The following is a 27,858-nucleotide window of genomic DNA, read 5'->3' as shown; positions in this document are numbered from 1 at the left end:
TAAACTTCTTGTAGTATGCAACATTTTCTTTCTTACCTGCATCCTGAGGTCTTGTTCACTTTGGCTTCCATTTGCCTTTAGTCTTGTCTTTCCATTTCCAACCTTGTTGAGACATTGCCTTGCACTTTGATTGCTCATAACAATGCTTTAATTTCCCTATGACTTCTTCAAGTGATCGAGGCTCATCATACTCAATCCAATCTCTAAATGTTAATGGCAATCCACTGACAAATCTCCAAACTTTGGCTTTTTCATCCTTAAGATATGATACATACCTCAACAACTCCAGGAACTTGGTCGTATACTCCTCATCTGTCATCGATCCCATCTTTATCTCATAGAATTCCTTGGATTTGTTGTCATAGTACCTCCCTGACAGATATTTCTTCCTGAAAAGTATCTTGAATTCATGCCAACTCAACTTCTCTGTCCTGATGCCTTTAAACCACTTCACATCTTCCCACCATATATCTGCTTTCCCTTTGAGGCTGAAGATAGTTATTTTGGACTTCATATTCTCCATGCAATCATGCAACTCAAAGAACTTCTTCATCCCAGGTAACCATGCCTCTACATCTTCTGACATTTTCAAATCCCCATCAAAGTTAAGTGGCTTTTATTTCTTGAACTCATCTGGAAAATATCCCCTGCCGCTCCTATAAGGATGATAACGATGATGACCATGGTACATGTCAGAACCAGAACTAGAATAGAACCTGTGTCCATCACCTATCCTATCTAGTGTATCCAAGAACCTGCCATCTCTAATCGTGTCATCCATGTTCGACCTGTGCCCACCATGAGATCTATTGCCATATGCCTCGTTAGTCCTATCCTCCTTCCCATGGATGAAATTAAGCGGTCCCTGTCTCTGCAAGTTTGACAAACTCTGAAGGATTATTACATTAACTTTTGGTTGTTTCTCCTGTCTCTAAATGATTTTCTCATTATTTTCTATGCAACTTTTTATTTCTGCCTTCAAACTTCTCAATGTGTCTACTAAGTCCGAAGAGTGCCCATCATCATGCTGCTAGGGAGAGTCTCGTGAACTATAGTCTACCATATTGCTAGTCATTTTTGATCTTCTTCTTGCAAGTATACCATGTCATCTTAAACCAAAACATAACATAATCAACATACCTTGGTATAGTTTAGGGGAGGATATATCATCTGCAAGATCAACCAGATTAGCCCAATACATGTGTAAACATAATCATCGCATTATATAAAAATCATCTAAACCATCAACCAATTACCATGCATGATTATACCAACCACATACCATGACTTCATGCACAACAACTATAACTATGTCAATGTATGCATAATGATGTATAGACATTAACATCCATAACAAGTGCATAACCGACACACACTTACGACAAATACTTCCAACAAAAACACCATCTACTTTCACATGGCGACACAACTGCGACCATGCCTACACAACAAGTACATAGACCACAAATATAAAGAACACATATGCAACCGAAATATATGCATGACCAACACATTCCGCCCATCCAATCCAAGCGCTGAACTATGCTCTAATACCACTTTGTAACACCCTCCTCCCACATTTACCCAAGCTAGCTAGTTCATTGGAGTAAACATGTGACGAAGAGTTACTATGATGTGATTCAACTCCCCATGTACAGTTAAGGAAGTGAAATCGACAAAACAAAACCAATCTAACCTTTCTCTGGAGATATAGAACCTTCAGGAGACAACCAACCCTTCCAGGTGCCCAACCCCTAAGACAACTTGTCATTTTACTAAGCTAGACCCCCAGTCTCTCCCATGACGATCCATGCATGTGGCTGAGACTCTCCCACAACAAGTCATGCATGTCACTGTGGCATTCTTCAGGCAGTTCTGAGCCAACGACCCTAGATTCTGTGCTACTTTTTCAAGGCTAGGTCTTATGCCTTTGTCCATAACTTCATGAAACTTCTAGAAATGATAAACGACAAGGAATTTAAGCTACTAATACAAACATTGGTACAAGGACTTGACCAGACCCATACTAGCTGTAGAATTTCCTGCAAATTCTCTACAAATATGCCTTTGATATCTATGTAGAAAATTTGACTATAGATTAACTCGATAATGCAATATACCAAAGCAAGATACTATAATCTACTTCTACTATCAAACTTGCGGAAGCTTAAAGATTGAGTTGAATCAGAGCTGAACACATATAATCAGAAGAAGAATCAATACACATGAAACACATAAAATACTCAGGGGAAAGCCTCAACTAAAAACCCCACTATCTGTATTATCATACAAGGTGGAAATACATCAGAATTATACAAAGCCTTAGCTCTCAGTACAATCCTCCTGGATGCTCACAGGAAAACAAAGCTTCTCACAAGCCTTATCCTCTGCCCTCCAAGCTCCTATTTCCTTGCATAGTTACCTTTGGGATGATCTCCTTCACCCAGCATAAGACTGCTCTCACACACTACTCTAACACACTGTCAGAACTGCGCAATCCTCAAGGAACCTTTTTTTGAATGCATGGATGAGTTTCCTTTATAGGAAAACACATGCAACTGATAGTAACATGTCCTTGACATGTAGCTCAACTAGCTCTTTCTCTGAATAGACATGCATGAGTTTCTGATGAGGGAATCTTTAGTTATTTGGAGTACACTTGTTGAGTGCATGCATGCATCAACTCACTGATAACTCACAATTAGTTCCTCAAACAATTTGGAACTAATTTAACTAGAATTAACTCAATAAACTGAGTAACTAATTAAGGGATAATCTCCTTAATTTAAGGGATAACTCTTGCATGACTGCAAAAATACTTCTAACTTGAATTTCTCCGACTAATAATCCATAATGAATTAATCAATTATTTCCAAGCAGCTGGTGAGACTAAATTCAAATTTTAATTCACAATTTTAATTCAAAGACAAATTAAAATAGGAATATTCTGGATTCTATTTTTATCATTTCTTGTTGCTATATTCAACACTCCCTCTCAACAAGAAAGGAATTCAACTCGATCCCGATCCTGAACCTTTGGAATGTTCTGCATGCAACACTTCTCTCTAGTGTTGTTGCTCCAGCAACTCCAAAAAAAAAAAAAAAAAAACATCCAACCTGAATTAGAATGATGTCTTTGTCATCAAAGTCTCTAACTACTATTGCCTTTGTCGACTGAAAACTCTACGCTTCTGCCGGCTTAGCCTTTTTGCACTATTTTCAATCCTTCTCTACACTCTTCAGTATCTGACTGCTCTAGCCTCTGTCACTTTGATCTCTAACTGCATCAATCCCACTGATTCCTCCCGTTACTATGTACTTTGGGTTCCCGTAGAAAGGTACGATCCATGATATAAAACCTCTCAATGGACCTTGCCCAATTTCAGCCTTCTTGGGATGATCACTTCACATCGCCCCACCTCACACTTGGAGGTATGGTTGGATGTGATCCCTTTGCCCACTTCTCTAATTGTGGCTCCTCCACAATTGTCTGAGAATTCTTCTGGGGCTGCATGTTGAGAGGTAATTTACTCTCCCTCTCAACCACCAAGTCTCTAACATTTTCCTTGCTTCTCAAGGCTGTGCATGCATCTTGAACCTCAAGAGCATATAGGTTCTTGACTCGTGAACCGATCTGTTTCCCCTGTCTCGTGGTGAAGTGTCTAAGGAAAACCTTTCCCTTACTAAAGACAACATCGTAGCCTTTGTCCTCCAACATCTCGACCGATACCAATTTCTTCTTTAGTCTAGGCACATACTTCACATTTGTCAAGATGATAGAAGTTCCATGCTCCCTCTGAAAAGCAACAGTTTCTACTCCTGAAACACTAAACCTTTTGTCGTCACCCATCTCTATGCGCATCTTGCGGTCTTTCTCCTCCAAGGTACTGAATAAACTTTTATCGCTGGTCATGTGGAATGAGGCTCCACTGTCAAGATACCAACCACAACCCATCGTCGATGACACCATGCATGCGATGAGGGTGAAGTCCATTTCAAACTGAGAGGCTAGTGCCTCACTTTCCGATCCTTCTGAGGATCCCTTCTTGGACTTCTTCAATGGGCAATTAGTCGCATAATGACCCATCTCGTGACAATTCAAGCATCTCACTTTAGAATTTTCACCCTTCTTCCCTCCATGAGAAGAATTTGATTCGGAATGGGATGCCTTCCCCTTCCCTTTCCTTGCCTTACTTGCTAAGGCCAGATTTTCTTCATCATCATCCTTGGATGAAGAACCATCTCGAGTGCTCCTCCTGACCTCCTCTTCCATGAGATCCAAGCACAATTGTTCCCAATACGGCAGTTTCTCCCTTCCATTCACAAAGTCCTGGTAGTTATTCTAGCTCTTTGGATGGCAAAGGAGAGCGAGGCTCACCATATCATCATCAATAGTAGTTATTCCCACACTTCCAAGCTCATCTCTACAGGTGGTGAGCTTGTTCAGATATGTGGAAATAGTATCGCCGTTCTCCATCTTGATTCTTCGAAGCTTATCCTTGAGCGCCAATTTCCTCTAGTCGTTATTGTTTTGGTAGAGGTCCTTCAATGTCTTCCACATTGAATATGGAGTATTCTTCCCATGGAGACTCGAGACAATATGGTCTCGAACTCCCTCAAGGATGATCTGTCTCGCCCTCGCCACACACTTCTTCCACTCAGCCAACTCTTGTGCATTAGTTGAACCTGGATTTGGGATTTCTTGTTCAATGAAATCCTTCAAGCCATTGTCTTCTAATACAACCTCCATACGATCTTTCCATGCTATGTAATTAGAGCTGCCTTCCAAGGCATACTCGAGTCTCAATCCATATAACGCCATCGGCCAACCTTGAAGTATGATAAGAATTCGATTTTCACCTGCAACCTCGAACTTCAAACTTCAAATTCTCTTCTTCGTATACTGTTCACAGCGCCGATAAACTTAGCTCCAATACCATGTATAATTTCCTGCAAATTCTCTACAAATTTACCTCTAAGATCTATGTAGAAAATCTGACTGTAGATTAACTTGATAATTCAATATACCAAAGCAAGATACTATAATCTACTTCTATTATCAAACTTGTGGAAGCTTAAAGATCGAGCTCAATCAGAGCTGAACACATATAATCAGAAGAAGAATCAATACACATGAAACACAAAAAATACTTAGGGGAGAGCCTCAGCTAAAAACCCCACTATCTGTATTATCATACAAGGTGGAAATACATCAGAATTATATAAAGCCTTAGCTCTCACAGCTAGCCAACTCTCAGTACAATCCTCCTAGATGCTCACAGGCAAACAAAGCTTCTCACAAGCCTTATCCTCTTCCCTCCAAGCTCCTATTTCCTTGCACAATTACCTCTGGGATGATCTCCTTCACCCAGTGTAACACTGCTCTCACACACTGATCTAACACACTATCAGAACTGCACAATCCTCAAGGAACCTTTTTTTGACTGCATGGACGAGTTTCCTTTATAAGAAAACACATGCAACTGATAGTAACCTGTCCTTGACATTTAGTTCAACTGGGTCTTTCTCTGAATAGACATGCATGAGTTTTTGATGAGAGAATCTTTAGTTATCTGGAGTACACTTGTTGAGTGCATGCATGCATCAACTAATTGATAACTCACAATTAGTTCCTCAAACAGTTTGGAACTAATTTAACTAGACTTAACTCAGTAAACTGAGCTAACTAATTACAATTCAAATATAACTCAATCTTATCTCCTTAATTAAGGGATAATCTCCTTAATTTAAGGGATAACTCTTGCATGACTGCAGAAAGACTTCTAACTTGAATTTCTCCAACTAATTAATCCATAATGAATTAATTAACTATTTCCATGCAGCTAGTGAGACTAAATTTGAATTTTAATTCAAAGACAAATTAAAATTGGAATATTCTAGATTCTATTTTTATCATTTCTTGTTGCTATTTTCAACACTAGCCATGACAAACATTTTTTCAAACATATCACAAACATGTCATCTACATGGCATAACCATAGATCCGAACATAGGGGTCTCATTCTTATTTGAGAATCGTCAAGAGGAATTGATGCCTTATCACAATAACTACATTATCATCTATTAGGTAATATATTCATTCACATTTCATGTACTAATCAAATCATGATGATAACCATAACCAAAGTCTGTCATGAACCATGCTTGTAACCAACATATAACCAACTACAAAATAACAAGGATAGAACGACCATAAAAACCACATATTAACAAATACATTTATACATGAAATATCAAAGGAAAAGGAGTTCTTATTAATGTGTGCATAATCCAACCAAGTTAGGGACTTCCATGAACCACCCGACCATAGATTGGGCTGAACTAAATATTTCTTTCAGCGAATCACCCCCGTTCCATATTCTAAGCATGAATGTGGGACTCACAGTAGAACCAATCAAGGCTTCCTCAGGATTTACCATATACCCACTAAGGGATTCCTAGGCCCGAAACCCTCATCAATACAACCAAGCTTTACAGCAATCTCACTGGATCACTAGGCCCTCAACAAGCATGGGTGCCTCCGAATCTCTCCATCTAAACCGTGAGGAATTTTTCTCTCTCCACCTCTAGGATTTACCGTATATCTCGCCATTCACTGGTCGATGATTACTAGGCCCAATGAGGCTTCACCCTCTAGGCTTTACCATATATCCCACCATTCACTGGTCGATGATTCCTAGGCCTACCAAGGGCATACACAATCAAACTTTACCGCAATCCCACCTTCACCAATCCAAGGATTGCTATGCCTTGTTTTTCTCCCCCATAGACCACCCCACTCAGTCTCGAAACCATCTTGCAATCCAACTCAACCAAAACAATAGAACCCTATCACACCATAGCTATCCGAAAATGGAAAGGAAATGTTGAAAACCACTGTTATATCTGACAAAACCCATGCCAAAGACAACAAGAGAACCAAAAACACGCATGCATGTACCATGCATGCCAAAACTATCAAGGAAATCTACATGTAACTCGATAGCTGCAAGCAATCACGATGTAGCCGCTTGATCTCGCTCTTCCTTCCTTGATCCTTGCTTCCTCTTGCTTCTTTTGATTTCTTTCCTCCAATGTTAAAAATGCTCCAAGAATACGTGTCCAAGGGTATGAGAGAGAAAATAGAGAAAGAGCTCCAAAACTGAATTGGGAAAAGGTTCTGAACTAATCCTCACAATCCTTTTTATTAACGAGGTCTCTATTTTCTTCATTTTCCATTATTTTCTGTCATTTTCTTCTTCACATGCAACGTGTGAACTTTTCGCTTCCTTTTCTCTTAATTTCCATTTTTTTCATAATTAAAATTCCAAATTAATGCCACTTTGTCTTTCCAAAGCCTTTGCCAATTCCCTTAGCCATAATAAACCAAATAAACACCCACACTAGGATGTTTTTCCCAACATTTAGCTTGGAATATGTGTCCCATGACCTTGGTTATTATTTTGCCTTTATTAACTTTATTACATGGAATTTTGATGAAGGTTGTTACAATGTATTATTATGTATGCATCAAACAACATAATGGAAAATTCATGCTCAAAATGAGTGGTGGTTGATTGAAAATTAATACTCATGTTTCTTAATTGAAATTTAATTAAATAGTTCAATGATACAGTTCAAGATAACAAATAGTAGATTGTGGGGTCTAAATTTTCTAAGATGCATTGAAACTAATTACTCATATAATGTTGTTAAATAAATTTATGCAACATTAACATTACTTTCAAGTAATATTTATCAAGGTAACAAACAAGGGCTACATTGTAACAACCCTAGGTTAAAAGTTCATGTAATAAAGTCAATAAAGGCAAAAATAAGACCAAGGTCATGTGATACGTATTCCAAGCTGAATGTTGGGCAAAACATCTTTGTGGGTGTTCATTTGGTTTATTATGGCTAAAGAAATTGACAAAGACAATGACAAAGACTTTAAAAAGACGAAGATGAATTAATTGACATTTTATTTATGAAAATAAAGGAAATTATAAGAAAATGAAGGTGAAAGGTCACAAGTTGCATGTGAGGAAGAAAATGAAGGAAAAATAATGGAAATTGAAGAAAATAGAGGCTTCAATGATAAAAATGCTTATGAGAATCAGTTCACAACCTTTTGTCAGTTCAATTTTGGAGCTCTCTTCTATTCTCTCTCTCTCTCTCTCTCACACTTTGAGCATTCTTGGAGCACTTTAGTATTTGATAAAGGAAGGAAAAGAAAGCAAAGAGAAGCAAAGATCAAGCAATGAAGATTTGGATCAAGTGGCTACAACGGGATTAGTAGAAGGTATCGAGTTGCATGTATGATTTCCTTGCTAGTTTTGGCATGCATGGTATATGCATGTGTGTATTTGGTTCTCTCACTTTCATTGGCATGGGTTTTTCCAGGTGTGACAGTGGTTTTCAACCTTTCCTTGCCATTTCTGGATAGTCATGTTGTGACGGGGTTCTTTTATTCGGTTGAGATGGATTGTCAGATAGTTTTGGAATCAGGTGAGGTGGTCTCTAACAAATTTCCAAGGACTTAGGAATCCCTTGATCAATAATGGCAGGATACATGGTAAAGCCTGAGGACAGAGACATGAAATTCCTCAAGGTATTGGTGAAGAAATCTAGAGGCATCCATACTTGTTTAGGGCCTAGTGATTCCTTGATCAGTTTTGGCAGAATTGCAGTAAATCCTAATAATGTATGTTTATGGTTTGGCTTAGGAATCCTTTTACCAGTAATGGTGAGATTGCGGTAAAGCCTGGATGTATAGTTGAAGGTTTTGAGCCTAGAAATCCCTTGACCAGTGTTGACGGGATAAGCGGTAAAGCCCGAGGAAGCCCTGGTTGTTTCGATGTGAGTCCCACATTCATGTTTGGAATATGTCACAGGGGTGATTGGCTAAAATAAATATTTGGTTCAGCCCAATCTATGGTTGGGTGCTACATGGAAGTCCCTGACTTGGTTGAATTTTCATATGTTAATAAGAGCTCATTTCCTCTTGTATTTCATGAGTATTTATGCTTGTTATTATGTGACTTTGATGGTTGTTCTATCACTATTATTATTTTGGTTATATGTTGGTTATAATCATGGTTTTATGACATATTTTAGTTATAACTCTTAACGTGTTTTGATTGGTAAATGAATGACTATTGAATGCATGACCTAATAGATGTTATTGTAGATATTATGAGAAGAAATTAGACCTTGGTGATTTTCAGATAAGTATCAGACCCCTATGTTCAGATATGCATTTATAGCTTGTAAATTACATGTTCACAATGTATTTGGTGAAATGATTGTCATGGTTACGCTTGGTTAGGTCAAGTATTTGACTAAGTTTTGTGTTAGAGGTTTTTTTTTTCTGTGTCTTTTATTGTTTTGGAAACTTTCATCAAGTTTTGGGCAGAGGTTTGGAGACTGGTCTTGAAAAAGTGGCTCAGATCTTGTGGTCACAGGCACATAACTAGGAAAAAAAGAATGCAGTCACTCCTTGCAGACTTACGCATGTGACTAGACGGTTACACTCGAATTTATGCAGTGCTATGCTAACATATGAGAGTCCAAGTCATTGAAAAAGAAGTTTAACTATGGGTTTGGGCACTTGGAAGGGTGGTTTAGCTCTTGGGAGTTCTATAGCACCTCAGGGAAGTAAGTAAAGTTTTGGTTTGTCGATTTCACTTCTTTAAGGTGACCTAGGAGGTTGAGTCATGTCATAATAGCCTTCATCTCATATTTACCTTGGCAGACCGATGAAAGTGGGTAAATATGAGAGCAATGGTTACATACATAGTAGCTAGTATATGCCGCTTAGCTTAAATATAAATTAATTAAACTAAAAAACAATAAAAATCATAAAGAAACAACTAATAAAATATTGTATTATTAAATGCAATCACAAAAAATTAACAAATATTGTTTATATTACCATATATTATATATATATATATTTTGTATATATATTTATGTGTTATATATATATATATATATAATCATTAAAATATGTTTTTAATATAATAATAATTTTGAGAAAAAAATATGTAAAAATAAATAAAAATAAAAAAGTTAAAATGTCACGAAAAAATAAATAAAAATCAAAAAGTAAAATAAGATGGCAATAAAACTAAAAACAAAAATTAGTAACTAATAGATCTGAAAATTACTATTATAATCTCAACCAATTACTTTGCAAATAAATAAATTTAAATAATAATAAAAAATAACAAAAATTATTTTACAAATAAATAAATTCAAATAATAATAAAAAATAACAAAAATTAAATTTTAAATCTAAAATTAAGAAATATCATTAACTACTATTGTTTATATTACCATATATTATATATGTTTTTCTATATATATATATATACACAACGTGAGTGGGCCTAATGGTTAAGAGCATGTGTTTTCTCGTAAGAGGCGGAGGTGGGTCCCTTGCCTACAAACAAGGGGGTCTCATACACCAATTTGGTGTCGAAATAGTCTATAACGCGACTTTTTGAAAGCCTTTCCGGCGGGTTTTTCCGGTCGAAATTCGGCAGGAATTTATTTGAATCGCAAGTTTGATAGCTAGTTTCTGCACAATGAAAGCGTCCCAGGGGTTTTCGAGGGTGCTGAATCCAAATATGCAGTTAAAAAACCATTTTAACTGCAACAAATCAAGATTTAACCTCAATTTCTTCTGCCAGATTCCGTCACCGGAATCTCCAAAAAGTCGCATTATAGACAACTCCATTTGGTGTCTAGCTTGGCTATGACCTTAAAGATGGATATTATTATTATTATATAGATTATATTTAAATTTATTAAAGTATATTTTTAATATAATAATAAGTTTGAGAAAAAAGCTAAAAATTATGTAAAAATGCTAAAGCGTAATTACTTATATAATAAAGCGTAATTATAAGCAGCATTGTCGATCCAAGATTCGATCCAAAAGACTCTGCTACCTTTACGCATTTGTGGAACAATACCAAGTCGAGGCCAGGTCCCACAGCACTATGAGACAGAAGGAACATATAAAATAAAATATAAAAATTAAAAAGTCATGAAAAAATAAATAAAAATAAAAAAGTTAAATAAAAAAGAAATAAAACTAAAAAAGTAACAAAAGTGAAAATTACTATTATAATCTCAACCAATTACTTTACAAATAAATAAATAAATTTAAATAATAATAAAAAATAACAAAAATTATTTTACAAATAAATAAATTTAAATAATAATTAAAATTAACAAAAAATAATTTTTCAATATTAAATCATAAATAAATAATAATTTTTTAAGTAAAAATAAACTAATACACAAATATAATAATAAGTATGCTAGAGCCAGTACAATAATAACTAGCAATTGCACCACATGTTGCAAAGGTAACACCGTAAGGCATAGTGATGACTAGAATTGATGAAAGAAGATGTGATATGTTAAGAAATTTAATTGAATATTTAATTATAGATATGAATTATTTTATTTAAAAAGAAATTTCAGTTTTTGAGAATTTTTTGGATAAAGAAATTGGTTTTTATAGCCTAAACATAGTAAAGATAGAGTATTTAGAGTATATTCACTTAAGGACACAACAAACTGACTATATTTTAGAAGTGAAACATGTCAATTTAGCAAACTTGAACTTGAGATCACAATGATGTCACCTATCCACCTAAGTCAAAGTGACTAGAGATTGCATCCATCATGAGAAGCCCAAACAAAAAAAATGAGGTAAAAAACACCCCTAAGGTGAGAAATGAAATGGAATGGTTGTGGCACTCTCATGTTTATGTATTTTTGAATACTTTAAGTGTGTTTGACTTTGCACTTGGATCATTTGACAGGGAAATGGTTGCATTCTCTTTATAATTTATCTTATCAATTGATGAGATTTTCTTCTTGAGAGGCATGATGTAAAAAATCCAAGTTGAATTGCCCAACACATGGAGATTACAATACAACCCATGGAAATTATATCAACCACATTGATTGTGTCTAAGCTTAAATTCCTGCTCGATTAATTCTACAACAGTTATATCTATGTTTATTTCAATTGCTTAATACCATTTCTCACTTTTGAAAACTGAAGCATTCTTGTTTTATATCTTCCCCAAATTATGTGAATTAGACTATTTGATTATATTTTGTGTATCAAATAGAAATATTTATCCAGGGATTTTGCATCCATGTTAATTTAAAGTTTTTGTCTCCAGTTGTCACATGATAACAAATACTCATCTTTTTGTTAATTTGTATACTTCAAGGGAAATTTTCAAAATTCCTTGGTATACAGCTCAATGTTTTAAAATCTCTATTGTAGAGTGTCATCCCAAGATCTCAAACCATTCATCACGTGCATTAAATATATCTCATTCACCACCTTTAACCAAAAATCCAATCATTAAATGCATGTGAAGGACATGGTTGGGGAAGCATGGGATTGGGGACAATTAGGATGGGAAAATGTATGGGTCATCCACCCTTGTAGGACTTTGTTCCCTACCCTCCATTCTCATGGGAGTCATTTCCATTCCTCTCATTCAACACTCTCACCATTCTTCTTGTTTGGGAGCTTCTATAGAAAATTTGAAAATGACCAAATCAGATATAGAAGAGTAATTCATGGATAAAAGATAGATGGTTGTGGAAAATTTGAAAATGACCAAATCAGATTGAAGAGTAATTCATGGATAAAAGATGGATGGTTGTAGAAGAACATAGAAGTTCAGATTTAGAAGCCTTCCCCATTATCTCTTTCACTATTCTGATCTGTAAGCATTGCCCAAATTCTGCATGTTGCATTCCTCGTGTATGAGAACCAAAATTTGTAAATTCCCCATTCCCACTAGGGGAAGAGAAATTTGTGGATATGGATCAAATATGGTTGTAGAGGAGCATAACATCATGCCTCTTTAGGAAACTCTAAACTCCCCATTCCTTGGTAATTTCTTCTCACTGGATGTCTTAGAGCCAAGGCTTTGATTTTCCAGGTTATCCCCAGAAGAAAATCTGTAGGATGTAGTGTTACTTGCCAAGCTCTCTGAATGTAGGTACTCAAGGGGGGGCATTTTCCCGCGTCTCGTTTTGGAGGTGATGCAAGGTAACACAGTTGGAGAACGTCCCCTTCAAAAAATAAGATGCTACAACAACCCACTATGGGAATAATCGTCAATTATAACATTCCATGAGATCACTTCTTTGAAAGATATTGCGTCAAATATTTGGCATGCAATCTCTAGTCTCCTAGATTTTACATACATGTCTACAAGTGCATTACGCACCATGACAGAGGACTGCAAACCACTTCTAATTACAAAGTCATGAATTTTCTTGCTAGATTCAAGAGCCTCTATGTACCGCATACAGGGAGAATGGTTAGAGCAGTGACAAGGTCCGATTTCATACTCGCAAGCTCCATATGATGAGAGATGTTTAGTACCCGATGGCACTGTCCATTCTGAGAAAAACATGCAACCATTGAATTCCATAACCCCACATATTTCCTAGGCATATTATCAAACGTGTGTTGTGCATCTTCTAAACTCCCGCATTTGGCATACATGTCTATAAGGGCGTTCAATACAAACATATTAGTGGCATACCTTTTCCATTCATGGCATACCTTTGTTTTCTGATCCAGTAACAGTGGATCCTACTAATTCATTGTCAAATACTCCCAATGCAAAGACTACACTAATCAAGCTAGAATCTACTTCTCTTTTGCACTCCTGATCTTAGGCCAAACATTGCAATCCACTGGAAGCTAAATATACTCTTGTATATTGAGATTGTAAGTCTTCCCCACTTCTTATGTAATGGCACTTTCTGTCAGCATCAATGTGCTTAAACTACTATAGTTCAAAATATTTTGCTACATATCAAAAGGTTGTTGTTTCCCCTCACCCAAATGCTTTTGAACCAACACTTTCTATCAGCATCAATGTGCCTACACTACTATAGCTCAAAATATTTTTCTACATATCAAAAGCTTGTTTTTCCCCTCACACAAATGCTTTTGAACCATTTTTAAGTTACCAGATAAATATGAGAATGACATATGCTTCTCAATTTTTCTCTCTGAACCCATATTTCTACCATTGAAAAACACACAGAAAGGAGCCATATCTCACTATCTCACTTTTTAACAGACTTTTTAAGTCCGCTGATTCATTGAACACTTGAGACAAATTGAAGTGAAAGATGCTATTAAACCTGATATGGCAATGAGGGGCACAAATAAATACAGGCCAAGCATGGACTTATTATAATACACTTTCTATGCTAAGAACTTGTACACTATAGATCACAACTAAATCATTTAACACTTGAAACAAATAGAATTGAAAGATGTTATTAAACTCGATATGCTAGTCAGAGAACTCGATTTCCGTATTTGAATGTCACTGTTTTCTTTTTTCTTTGTATTAGCTAGGGTTCAATATCATCATCATCATCTAGAATAAGGCTATCCCGAAGTGGCCATAAATTACCATGGAACACCCTGATTTTAACCCTTAGGATGTATTATATTGGATTATACATAAATAAGTGGCTATATAGATGGGAGTCAAGTCATGTGAGCTGAAATAAATGAATTTTTTTAAATGATGTAAAAATGCAGTATGAAAGGAACAATGAAATCAATAGAGGGAAGAAGAAAAGGTTCCCAAGGAAAAGTAATTCTCTATTGTAGAGTGTCATCCCAAGATCTCCAACCATTTCATCACGTGCATTAAATAAAGCTCATCCACCACCTTTAACCAAGAAGCCAATCATTGAATGCATGTGAAGGACATGGTTGGGGAGGCATGGGGTTGGGGACAATCAGGAAGGGAAAATGTATGGGCCATCCTCCCTTGTGGGAATTTGTTCCCTGTCCTCCATTCTCATGGGAGTCATTTCCATTCCTCCCATTCAACACTCACCATTCTCAAGTACAAGACACTTTTCAAATTCTGCATTCTTCTTGTTTGGGAACTGCTATAGAAAATTTGAAAATGACCAAATCATATATTGAAGAGTAATTCATGGATAAAAGATGGATGGCTTTAGAGGAAGATAGAAGTTGAGCACTTTAAAATACTTCTCGTCATCTCTTTCACCATTATGATCTGTAAGCACTGCGCAAATTCTGCATGCTGCATTCCTCCTATTTGAGAACCAAAATTTGAAAATTCCCCATTCCCACTAGGGAAAATAAATTTGTGGAAGGAGATCAAAGATGGTTGTAGAAGATCATAACAACATGCCTCTTAAGGAACCTCCTCCTTCCTTGTTAATTTCTTCTCATTGGATGCCTAAGAGCCAACGCATGATTTTCCAGGTTATCACCACAAGACAATCTGTAGAATGCAGTGTTACTTCCCAAGCTCCCTGGACGTGGGTACTCTAGGGGAACATTTTCCCATGTCTCATTTTGGAGGTGATGCAAGGTAACACAGTAGTGGAACGTCCTCTTCAAAAAATGAGATGCTGCAACACTCCCTTTTTACTAGAGCTTATTGTTTTGATCCACTCTCTCGGCTAATTATATGTAGTATCAAATTAATAAAGTAAAAGTACGTCCCCTTCAGAAAATAAGATGCTGAAACAGTCCCTTTTTAACAGAGATTATTGTTTTGGTCAATCCTCCCTGCTAATTATAGGTAATATTAAATTAATAAAGTAAAAGTTGACATTTATTAATTTTATTTTCAACAACAAAAGAAACTTGGTAAAATGTTGGGCACAAATATGTATACCTTTTTCCTCTTGGCCATAAATATGTATACTTTCTCTACTTTGGTGAACATAATGAAGCACAAAACTTGTATTGGGGACAATAACCAATGTAATCTCCTTAGCGAACCTTTCTAGCATTGCATAGGTTTTTTTTGCTTGTGGATGTGATTTGTCTCCTACGCAGAATGCATGGAATCTACTTTTGCACCTCTATCCATCTGCATCCTGGCCACTTTTTTAGTCCCATGTCTTTGATTATTGTTCCAATATTTGTTACTCCATCACATTTGCCAACCTCCTCATATAAATTTGACAGTAAGTACATAATATCCTACATTTTCTGGTTCTAAATTAAAAGGCTGAATTGCAATCCATTCTCCTATCTCTATATTGCAGTGAATTCTATAGGAACCAAGAAAAGCAACAAATACACCAACATTTGGCTTTAATGGCATTGTTTTAATAAAATTGAATGCCTTATTGAGTTGCCAACACACCCAAGCAAAGCAACAAATACACCATCATTTGGCTTTAATGGCATTGTTTTAATCAAATTGAATGCCTCATTGAGTTGCCAACACACCCAAGCAGATCAACCATGCATGCATAATGGTCCACCATGGGTGCTATGCAATAATTTCTTCTCATTCGATTAAAATGCAACCAACCCTTGCATGGTTGCACGCAAAAAAGGACACCAATGAAGATAAATCAATCTAAACTGGATTCACGCCTGCTCGTTGTTCCATTTCGTAGAGAAGTGTGAGAGATTCCATTTCATCCCCATGAATTCCATATCCTAGACATTTTATCAAAGTCATGTTGTGTAGCCTGCAAATTACCACATTTGACATACATGCCTAAAAGGGCATTGTCCACAGAAATATCTGAATTATATCCACTTTTTATGATGCAATTTTGGATCTCTTTTCCTTGTTGTAGATCTCCTAAATGAATAGAGATTGGAAGAATGGTTGTCATGGTGACTGAATCAGGTAAAACACCACATATATTCATTTGACGATAAAGGTTCAAGGCCTCATTAAATAATCCATTATGGGAATAACTGACAATTATAACATTCCATGAGATCACTTCTTTGAAAGATATTGCATCAAATATTTGGTGTGCAATCTCTAGGCTCCTGCATTTTACATAAATGTCTACAAGTGCATTACACACCATGATAGAGGACTGCAAGCAACTTTTATTTACAAACTCGTGATTTTTCTTGCCAGATTCAAGAGCCTCTATGTGATTGCATACAAGGAGAATGGTCAGAACAGTGACAAGGTCTGATTTCATGCTTGCAAGCTCCATTTGATGAGAGATGTTGAGTACCTGATGGCACTGTCCATTCCGAGAAAAACATGCAATCATTGAATTCCATAAGCCCACATCTTTCCTAGGCATAGTCTCAAACATGTGTTGTGCATCTTCTAAACTCCCGTATCTGGCATACATGTCTTTAAGGGCATTTAATATAAACACATCAGTGAAAATTTCTCTCTGTATTATATAAGCGCATTGAACTCTTTACCTAGCTGTAGAGCTGCTAACTTGGCAAATGCGGGGAGAACACTTGTGAAAGTGACCATATTGGGTTCCACATGTTGCAGCAACAACATTTGGCGAAAGAGCTTCACAACATCTTCAGCTTAACCCTTGTGGGCGTACCCCAAAATCATTGTATTCCATGACACTGTATTTCGTTGATGCATTTTGTCGAAAGGGGTAACTATTTATGCACACCTGATCGATTTCTACAGTAGAGACACAAATTCGAACCTTTCCCATTCGTGTCATACCTTTGTTTTCTGATCCAGGAACAGTGGATCCTACTAATTCATTGTCAAATACTCCCAATGCAAACACTACACGGATCATAAACCTCCCAAGTATATTGTTCATTCCATTTAGGGTTTAGGTTGTCCACAATGGTACGGGTTTGAATCCACTTGCGACCGTATTTTCTGAGACAAAATGGATCAATGTTGTCTTTTCAATCCTTCGTATTTGTGGGAAACATATTCTTGGCACCAAGAATACCAACCTCCAGGATTCCAACACAGGGATGCCATAGCTCTTTGCATGTGGGACGCAGATCGTTGGTCACATGGGCAGCCTCGTCTAGAGCATGTTAGCCACCATCAAAACCAGTGTTACTTGGGAGCAGGAGTGAAAGCGGGGAGCGGGAGCGAAAACGGGTGTGGGAGCGAATCCTGGAGCGTTTTTTATATAATATATTTTTTTTTATATTTTTATATTTTGATACATATATGTCAACAAAAACATGTAGAATGATGAATTAGATGTAAAAAACATAAAAAAAACATAGATTGAACCATATAACAACAATCATCTAGAAGTTATAATCTTCATCAACCACGTCCACAAGTTAGTAACATAGTAACATACAACATATTGAGTCTCATGATTCATCAATCTTAAAGTTTCAAGCTTTCAAAATTCAATATATAACATTTATCATCATTGATCACCAAAGTTGTACTTGTAAGCTGAGTATAGCCATTACAACAAATAATATCTAACATGAAATGAAATGTTATAAAATGAAATGAAACAACTTTCATGAAGCATCATATTCATAATTCATTACTAATGAGTTATAATTGCCAACTTCAAACTTAAATTGTCATATATTGTTTAAAAATATATCATAATAAATATGAAAGTCACTAGTTATAAAAACTACTAGAAACTAGAAAAGACAAATAAATCTATTATCCATTGCTTATGCTTGGGCCTCTTGCCACCACAAAAAATGTCTAATTTTTTAGTCTTGTTGGAAAATCAGGATCTTTGTCATTAATATCACCCTCTAAGCATTAATATTCAGAGGTATCTTGTCATTACCTCTGTATCTGTATAGGGATAATTGTCATTAATATCACCCTCTAAGCATTAACATAAGATAGAAAAAGCATAGCATGTCAAGTCAAGATTTTGTTCGAGTGATGTGTACATTTTTTGGAGGGTCAAGATAGAGGAGTTCGACAACCAATGTCACTAACATCAATGTACATAGAGGGATTGGTGCTCTTGATTAAATACGAGTTCCATACCCTAATACGTGACAAAATTCAGTGGAAACATTGCAATCTGAAATCCTGAAAAACTGATAAGTTTGCTAGATTTTGAATGAAATCTAAAATTCTACTTTCTACATATGAAATCCAATGAGGTCAAAACCACTCTCAAACATCCTGAGTCATTTCATGGTAATGTTAAAAATTTAAGTAAAAGGATGAAAATGAAGATTAAGGAGAATGTAGATTCTAGGAGGAGATTTAAATCTCATTCTGCATGCTAATGAAAAACGCGGAGGCAGCAGAACTAGTCGGCTCTGAATGAAAACAAGACATCTATTGGGTGCGTAAGCGAACGCCTAGGGTTTCTGCGAGTCGCAGACGATGCTCCTCATGGAGGGTCGCAGAGGAGGGAGAGCATCTCCCTCCTTCAAGGAGGTCGTGGCTAGTAGAGGTAAGAAACCTCTAGAAAATACTAAAGGGGCTTCAGAGGAAGGGAAAAGAACTATGGAAGAGGAGACAATAGGAGGCAATACCAAGGAAATCAATGGCACAAAGGACAAGGAGGGAGAAGACAAAAAACAAGGCACTAAAGACAAGAAACAAAAGGGACCCTGCAAACCCAAAGCTGAGATCACTCCAAGAGTTGTTTTAAATGACCTTGCCCTGCAGGCACACAGGGATCACATGCGGACATATGCTATTATCTATAAGTTCATGGGACTATGGCCCACTGAAAAAGCATTACAGACATAGATCAAACATCACTGGAAACCTAAAGGGAGCATAGACCTTCATCTTGGGTCAAAGGGTTTCTTTACGGTGGTGTTCATGAATATTGAAGATAAGGACAAAGTTTTTGAAGGAGGACCCTACTTCTATGCGGCAGCTGGACTCTACATGAGGCCATGGATGATGAATTTTGTCCCGGAATGGGAGACTTTTACCTCGGTACCGGTCTAGGTAAGACTTTATTCTTTACCTCTTGATTATTGGCAAAACGAATTGTTAATAGCCATAGGAAATAAATTAGGTCGTTTTGTCAAAGCTTCTGAAGCCACAAGAAGAGGGAAATACACTTCATTTGCTAGGATATGTGTGGAAATGGATCTATCAGGAGCTTTACCAGATGAAGTGATCCTGGAAGTCTTTGATGAAGAATGGGTGCAAACAGTAGACTACGAGCATATTCCATTCAGATGCCATAGATGTCATGAACATGGGCATCTATTTAGAGACTGTCCACTCGGGAAAGTCGTAAATAACAGCAAGGCAAGTGCAGCGAAGGAAACGGATAGCTTTCAGAAAGTGGTTAATAGAGGAAAAGGAAGCAAGAAAGGACCAAAGCAACAACAAGATGAAAGGCTGAAGGGCAGTCAAAACAAGTTCCAAGTTCTCGAGGAAGATGAAGAAATCACAAAGGAAGATCAAGCTATAGAAGGAAAACCTAAGGAAAAGAGAATAGAAGAAGAATGTGACCAAAACCAGGAAACTGATTATCAGAAAGAAACCATGATGAGCGAAACAGAACTCGAGATGGATCAGGATATGACCCAGAGTGAAATGGACCTGGAGGACCATGAGCTACAGGAGATACTTGATAAAGAAAACCTAGATCTGGAAGGGTTCTTGATTCAGGGAACCACGGGAGGAGTGGATTCGGTACCCCAAGAAGAACTTAATAGAATACAACAGTTGTTTTTATGGAAAACACAATCTAATGCGTTGGGAAGAGGAAAAAATATAGATAAGTAGGAAAACAGAGGAGTGAAGGCGATGAAAACTACTCCGGGACTAGCAACAAGAAACCCAGGTAAGAAAAGAGGCAGGAAAAAGCAGAATGAACTCTTGATGGAGTGTGGCAAGCTAATGATAGATTCAGGTAAGATGAAAGATCTTACCAGCTACTCCTTCACAAATCTTTAATTATGAAGTTTACATCTTGGAATATAAGAGGTCTAGGGAGTAAAAGAAAGCAGAGAATACTCAGTAATAGAATGAAACAAGATATGTCGGATATTATCTTTATCCAAGAAACGAAATGTTCCATTCAAAAAATTAGACAAATCCACAGTAAATGGCTCAGTAGATTTGAGTTTCTAGAAGTTAAAGCAGAGGACACCGCGGGGGGAATCCTCACTCTTTGGAACCCTCAAAAAATAAGTATAATAGATGCTGAGGCTACCAGGAATTATCTATCAGTCGTCATCCAACCTGAAGGAGACAGGCACCCCTATCTGGTCACAAATGTTTATGGTCCTCAAAGAATAGATGACAAACTCAAGTTCCTAGACTCACTGGTAGATCTCAGGGACAGACATGTAGGAATACCTTGGATCATGGGAGGGGATTTCAATATGATCAAATCTCTTTCTGAGAAAAAAGGAGGAATGAGAATCCTAAGTAAAGACTCTTTGGAATTTCAAACCTTTATAGACAAGATGAACCTAGTAGATACTGAAACAAGTACTGGCCTCTTTACTTGGAATAATAAAAGAGGTGGAGAATCTCAAGTAGCCTCTAAGTTAGACAGATTCATGATCTCAGAGGATCTGATGCTAACAAATAAGGAAGTAATAGCGGAAGTTCTCCCCTTTGGAGGCTTAGATCACTGGCCGGTTCAACTGGAGATCAAAGGTATGGGCATTCTCAGAAACAGACCTTTTAGATTTGAAAATATCTGGCTCTCCCACCCAGATTTCTTCAACAATATTAAAAATTGGTGGACAGAAGATTTACAGATTCAAGGAACAAGAATGTTTCTTCTTCATAAAAGATTAAAGCATATCAAACTCAGACTAAAGGATTGGAATATAAATGAATTTGGCAATATTTTTGTGGAGAAAAAATCAGTTGAAAACAAAATGAAGGAACTCAACCAAGCTCTAATCAAGGAAGGATTTGATAAAGACAAAAGCAATCAAGTGGATAAATATCAGCAAGAATGGGATAATCTGTGCAAACAGGAGGAAGTTTTTTGGAGACAAAAATCTAGAGTCCAATGGCTAAAGGAAGGGGAGCGTAACACAAATTTTTTTCATAGGTCCACCATGGCAAATAGAACGCATAACAGAATATCTTCAATCAAGAACAAAGAAGGGAATCTTCTCACCTCCCATGAGAATATTGAAGCTGTGTTAGTTCAACACTTCCGAAGCATTACTCAGGAAAATAATTCGGACAGAGAACAGTCCATATGTGAGGTAACTAGAAACATACCAAAGATGGTATCCAGAGAGGATAATTTCAATCTAAATAGGCCAATTTCTGAAAAGGAGGTAGATGAAATGCAGAATGGAAAAGCACCAGGCCTAGATGGTTTTAAGGTGGATTTTTTCAAGGCATGCTGGAATATTGTTAAACATGATATTTTGAATGTGGTGGAGGATTCTAGGGTGAACAGAACCATTTTGAAAGTGTTGAATACCTCCTTTATCTCCCTTATCCCTAAGCAAGAAGATGCTCAAACTCTGGATAAGTTTAGACCCATAACTCTTTGCAATGTGGTTTACAAAATAATATCCAAAGTAGTGGCAAATAGACTTAAGTCTTTGCTTCCTACCCTAGTTTCAAGGGAACAATTAGGCTATGTGGAAGGCAGACAAATTTTAGATAGCATCATTCAAGCTCATGAAGTAGTTCACTCATTAAAAAGCAAAACGCAGGCCGGAATGATCATGCAATTAGATATAGCCAAAGCTTATGACAAAGTAAACTAGACCTATATGAAAAGGGTACTTATTGCTTTTGGTTTTGATCATAATTGGGTTAGGTGGGTAATGGCCTTAGTTACCTCCTCCAGCTTCTCTATTTTGGTGAATGGCTCTCCCTCTGAGATGTTCAGTCCTTCCAGAGGCCTCAGACAGGGAGACCCACTCTCTCCATTTCTTTTCATTTTGATGATGGAAGGACTTGGTAGGTCCATCAAGCATGCTAAAGTTATAGGCAAGATAAAAGGCCTTCTTATTTCTGAGAATGGTCAAGCTCTAACCCTTCAACAATTTGTAGATGATACAATGCTACAAGGAATCCCCATGGTCAAAGAAGCTATAGCATATACAAAAATTCTGAACGTTTTTGCCATGGCCACAGGTATGGAAGTTAACCTCTCTAAATCAAAAACCTTTTTCTTTAATACCAATATGGCGATCCAAATGAATATTTCCAAAATTCTTGGTTTTCAAAGGAATTTCCTTCCCTCAAAATATTTGGGAATCCCTCTTACGGATAAACCAATGCTCAAAAGCAATCGGGAACCCTTGATGAATAAGTTGCAGGATAAAGTCAGTAAATGGACCTTCAGATCTTTAAATCTTGCAAGCAGGTTGGTTCTCACTAAAGTTGTTCTGCAAGACATCCCTATTTTTATACTATCTACCCTCCCAGCTCTGAAAGGAGTCCTTCAACAACTCAGAAATATACAAAGAAACTTCCTTTGGGGTAAGGAGGAGAGGAAGAAGAAATGGGCCTTAGTGTCTTGGGAGAAAATTTGCAGACCCAAAAACCACGGAGGGCTTGGCTTGGACGATCAGGAAATACTCAGCAAGGTTTTAGGGGCCAAACTATGGTGGCACTGGGTTCAGAATCCAAAGACTCAATGGGAAAATATCTGGAAAGAAAAATATGCAATATCCTGGCAAACTAGTGATCTCATAAGAATGTCAGGAAACATTAAGGGCTCATACATCTGGAACAAAGCCTGGGAAAATAGAAGATTAGTTCAAGACAATAGTTTCTGGGAAATCAGAGAAGGGAATCAAGCTCTCTTTTGGGAAGATAAGTGGCAACAGGAACCAATACTATTAAAAGAGAACTTCCTCGACCTTAAACATGAGACAGATTCACAAGGCTTAATTAAAGTAAAGGACTTCTGGGATAATACTCAGCCGATGGAGAAATGGAGAATCTGGAAGAATATTGATTGCAGAAATAATATCCACTTGAAAACTAAAGTAGAGGAGCTAAGGAAAATGGTGGAACAAAGGATGATCTTAGTTTTTGAGGGGCAAGACCAACTAAGATGGGGCAATAATAAAGAGGGCACCTTTAATCTCAAAGAAGCCAAAGGCATTCTCCCTGAGCTGACTCTTCAGGTTTTGGACAAAATTTGGCAAAAGCTTTGGAAGCACCAGGGGTGGATGAAAATCAAACTCTTCATGTGGTTGGTTTACCACAGGAAAATCCTAACTTGGGACAATATTAGGAAGAGAGGTGTTCTGGGGCCTTCTAGGTGCCTTCTCTATGGAGAGCAAGAAGAAACAATGGAACATCTTCTCAACAACTGCTATTTCACCTCCTGGTTATGGGACATATTTGCCAAAATCTTTCAACAATCTGACAGGGACAGAGGAAGCATCTTCAATACCCTCATTAATTGGAGGGGAAATTTCTTAGATCATGAAATTATCAACTCAACATGGTCCCTTACACCAAGCCTCATTATATGGAATGTGTGGAAGGAGAGGAACAAAAGAATTTTCATGGAGGAAAAAAATCCCCCGCATCCCCTGTTTGGGATTATTTTGAAACAACTTAAGGAGATAGTGGGCTCCACAATTTGCAACCACCATAATAATCCTCCCTCAGATCTGGAAAAGAAAATTCTCAGACAACTAGGGCTGCAGGAACTAACTCCTCAAGGTCTTAATAGAAAGGTTACAGTAAGGGATAGGGAGCAGGATTTCTGGCATCCTCCCCCAGAAGGATATCTAAAATTCAACATTGATGGAGCATCTAAAGGAAACCCGGGAACGGCTGGGTATGGGGGAGTACTCAAGGATGCCAAAGGAAGTATTATCTCCATTTTCCATTGTCACCTAGGCACAACCACTAATAACATGGCTGAACTAATGGCTTTGGAGCAATGCCTGGATCTTCTAAGTCAGGATAATTGTTGCAATGTGATAGTAGAAGTCGATTCAGAGCTAGTTATTAACTCAGTGAAAAGAATTAATAGTGGAATAGTGCCGGAGAAAGTCTCCAAACACTGGAAATTAATCAGGGTTTTCCAGAGAATTCAGGATCACCTACAAAACTTGTGCACTGTCAGCTTCCAGCATGTTCGCAGAAAGGCCAACAAGCTGGCAGATCTGCTAGCCAATCAGGGGGTCAGCAGTACAGAAGTCAAGGTTTCGATGGGATGGCAGGAGTTGAGACAAAGCAGATTAAAAACTCTTTGCAGTGAACAAGAGGAGGAAGATATGAGAGTGTTCAGACACAGAGCCATGGAGGCAAGCTCTTAATTTCTTGGCCTTCGCATGTGTTATCAGCTTCAAGCTAACAGGTCCTTGAGCAGGGGACGAACACGAAGGAGTGATAGATACCTATGTAGCAGTGAGATAGTCAGCATTGTTCTTCAAGGAATGCATGTTTAGGACAGAAAGATGAGAAGAATTGGAAGGGATCCCCATTTCATTGGCAGCTGGAATCTTCGCTTTTTTGGGTCTCGGAGAGAAAAACCGCTTCCTTGGCGGTTTTTGGATGTTCGCACCACTTTAACAGGGAAAGTGGTTTTAGCGATTTTGCAGCGATCCCATACATCTTCCCACACGTGGCAGGGGGGATTTGAAAAACCACCCTTCATCGCACATTAACGTCTAGTTAACTTGGGCAATGCGTTATTATGGTCAACCGTTGGATCCCGCTGTTGGGATCAATGGTCATGATTGGTCGTGCAGATTTGAGGAGCGGCACGATAAACCTCGGTCGGCTTTGTTGTGCGATATCTTCCAGGACTGTTGGTTTAGGCGTCAGAATATAAGGCTCAGATCAAAGAATCTCTTTCGGGGTCTGTCGGGTGGAAGATCTCGTGGGCTTCTTAGGGTGGGTGTATTGGCAGAGCTCCTGATTTTTGGGTCAAGATATACGATTATCTTCCGAGCATGTTGTGCAGGGAGGACGGCTTAGAGAGATTTCGGGTGGACCATATGTGCAATGTTTATTCCACATCGCGGACCCGAAATCAATTCAGTTGGGTGTCTATTCTTTTATCGGGTCTGTTTTCAGAATCAAAGAATATACCCTTCTTTGACCCGATATGATTCTCAACAATTTTTTCCTTTCAAACAGTTCGGGGGGTTGTGGCGTTGGTGTGGTTTTTCTGGTAGTTAATGGGCCCTTGGCTTGACTCCCAAGACCTGAGTGGATTGTTAATGTTTAAACCTCAGGCCTCATTGGGTAGTTGTTTTATATGTAACTTGTGTCTTTGTTTATAATGGAAAAAAAAGGTACGACTCTTGCTTAAGCAACAAAAAAAATAAGATTAAAAAGAATATCACTTTTACTTTAAGACTTTAACATTACCATGAATCGCATATCAATACTAGGGCCATAGACTTGATCATTAAGCTGCCCCACTCAAAACTTATTTGTTTCTTTGAAAAAAATGCATTTGGAACATCATTGCAAAAACCAATTTGCAAAAAAGGAAAAACGCTCCCGAAAAGGCAGGAAGCATTTTTTTATAGGGAGCGCACTCCCGAAATCGCTCCTGAGTCGCTCCCGCCTGGAGCGCAGATTGGGAGCGGGATCCGGGGGGGGAGGCCCTCCCCCGCAACACTGATCAAAACATAGGCTAAGATGAATCCTTCCCTTGAATTCCATTTTCTCGTCACTCAATTCCAGCCACAAGGGGTTCATGAGTCTGTGATGCAGGCGTTTTTCGATTGAATTAAGCGAAACGTTAACCCACCCACTGTCTCGGCCCCCTTGGGACCTTTGTTTTCCACACTCAATAACAAAAAATCCTTAAAGGGTTTAACTGCAACAAAAACCAAATCTTGCTAATCTGAAATCCCGGTTGTGCCTACTATGCAGTCAAACCTCAAAACCAATGATTATGACAAATGCACTTGGAGAAAGAAATTCTATGTTGCAGAGAACTCTGGGAAGTGGGAAATTAACGGAATCGAGCAATATAGTTAATAATAAGCCTGCATATATTCCTGTTGGAAAGTGTCGCAAATATGTGAAAAAAACAAAAGAGGCAGCAGCACAAAAGAAGATAGAAGCACAGTCACATTGCATGCAAACCCAGACAAGTCCTGCAGAAAATTGCACAGCACAGGGAAATGTAAATCCATCTTCACAGCCTGTGTATTCAAGAGGATTGGAGCGTGCACAACATTTTGCTGGTTCCCAACACGTGCTGAAGCCAATAGCACAGAATACACAACAACTTGTGCCTGTTCCATCTGTTGCTTTTCAGCGAGATCAACAAGATAAGATGGGAATGGAAGAAATATAATACAGTTCAAGGAAGCAGTCAAACCTCAAAACCAATCACTATGACAGTTGCACCGGGCGAAGGAGATTCTATGCTGCAGAAAGATCTAAGAAGTGGCAAAGTAACGGAATCCAGCAAAACTAATCCCTAACTACCTTCGCCTAATCTGATCGAACGACTGAAAAACTAATCCCTAACTACCTTCGCTTGATCTGATTGAACGATTGAACACCTTTCAATCATCTAACACATAATCCAATGGCCTATAGTGATGACAAGTAGGCCAGAGGAAAGTTATTTTTAGAGAGAATGCCTTACGATGTAACTAGAAATTGCACCAGAGGTTGCAAAGGAAACGTCGTAAGGGAGTAGTGTAAGAAAGAGTAGCATTGTTACTCTTCTATAATGACAGTTAATTGTCACCAGATGTTGTGAAAGAGTGTAAGTAGAATTTTGGATCTTAGTTAAGGAGGGGGTCTCCTGAATTGCATCATTGACATGACATGAGTATCCACAGTATCAGGTTCTCTCTTTTTGGTTATTTAGTGTAGTTGCGAAAGAATGCATTGTAGAGATAGCAAAGATCTCTATCCTTAGCAATTATTGACCAAAAGACCTTGATCTGGTCTTTTGGTTAAACAACCATATGTATTTGCATTGGAAACACTTGTGTTTGAACTTTGAAGTATTTGACTACTTGAATGATTGGAATTTATCCACACCCTATTTGTATATGCCAACTTTATTTGGGATTCAAGTTTTCTTGCAATTAATATAGCTCTCTTAGGTTTCATTCAGATCCATTTACATCGTTCCCCCAATTCAAACTCTAGCAAACATTTGTATCATTCTCTTTTTGATAAGTGA

General features: G+C 37.6%; 1 protein-coding gene across 1 annotated transcript; it reads right to left on the bottom strand.

The window, feature by feature from the left end:
• Positions 1-16,494: 16,494 nt before the first annotated feature.
• On the bottom strand, positions 16,495-17,181 carry LOC149241981 (putative pentatricopeptide repeat-containing protein At3g23330). The gene has a single exon (XM_089370736.1). The coding sequence runs from the start codon at positions 17,179-17,181 to the stop codon at positions 16,495-16,497; it is 687 nt and encodes a 228-aa protein (XP_089226862.1).
• Positions 17,182-27,858: the final 10,677 nt, after the last annotated feature.

This window comes from Pinus tabuliformis, chromosome 8 (assembly GCF_031772625.1).
Source record: "Pinus tabuliformis cultivar Carrire ecotype Pingquan chromosome 8, CPIR1, whole genome shotgun sequence".
Lineage (NCBI taxonomy): Eukaryota > Viridiplantae > Streptophyta > Pinopsida > Pinales > Pinaceae > Pinus > Pinus tabuliformis.
The sequence above is the reverse complement of the archived record's forward strand: the minus strand, read 5'-3'. Positions and strand labels throughout refer to the sequence as shown.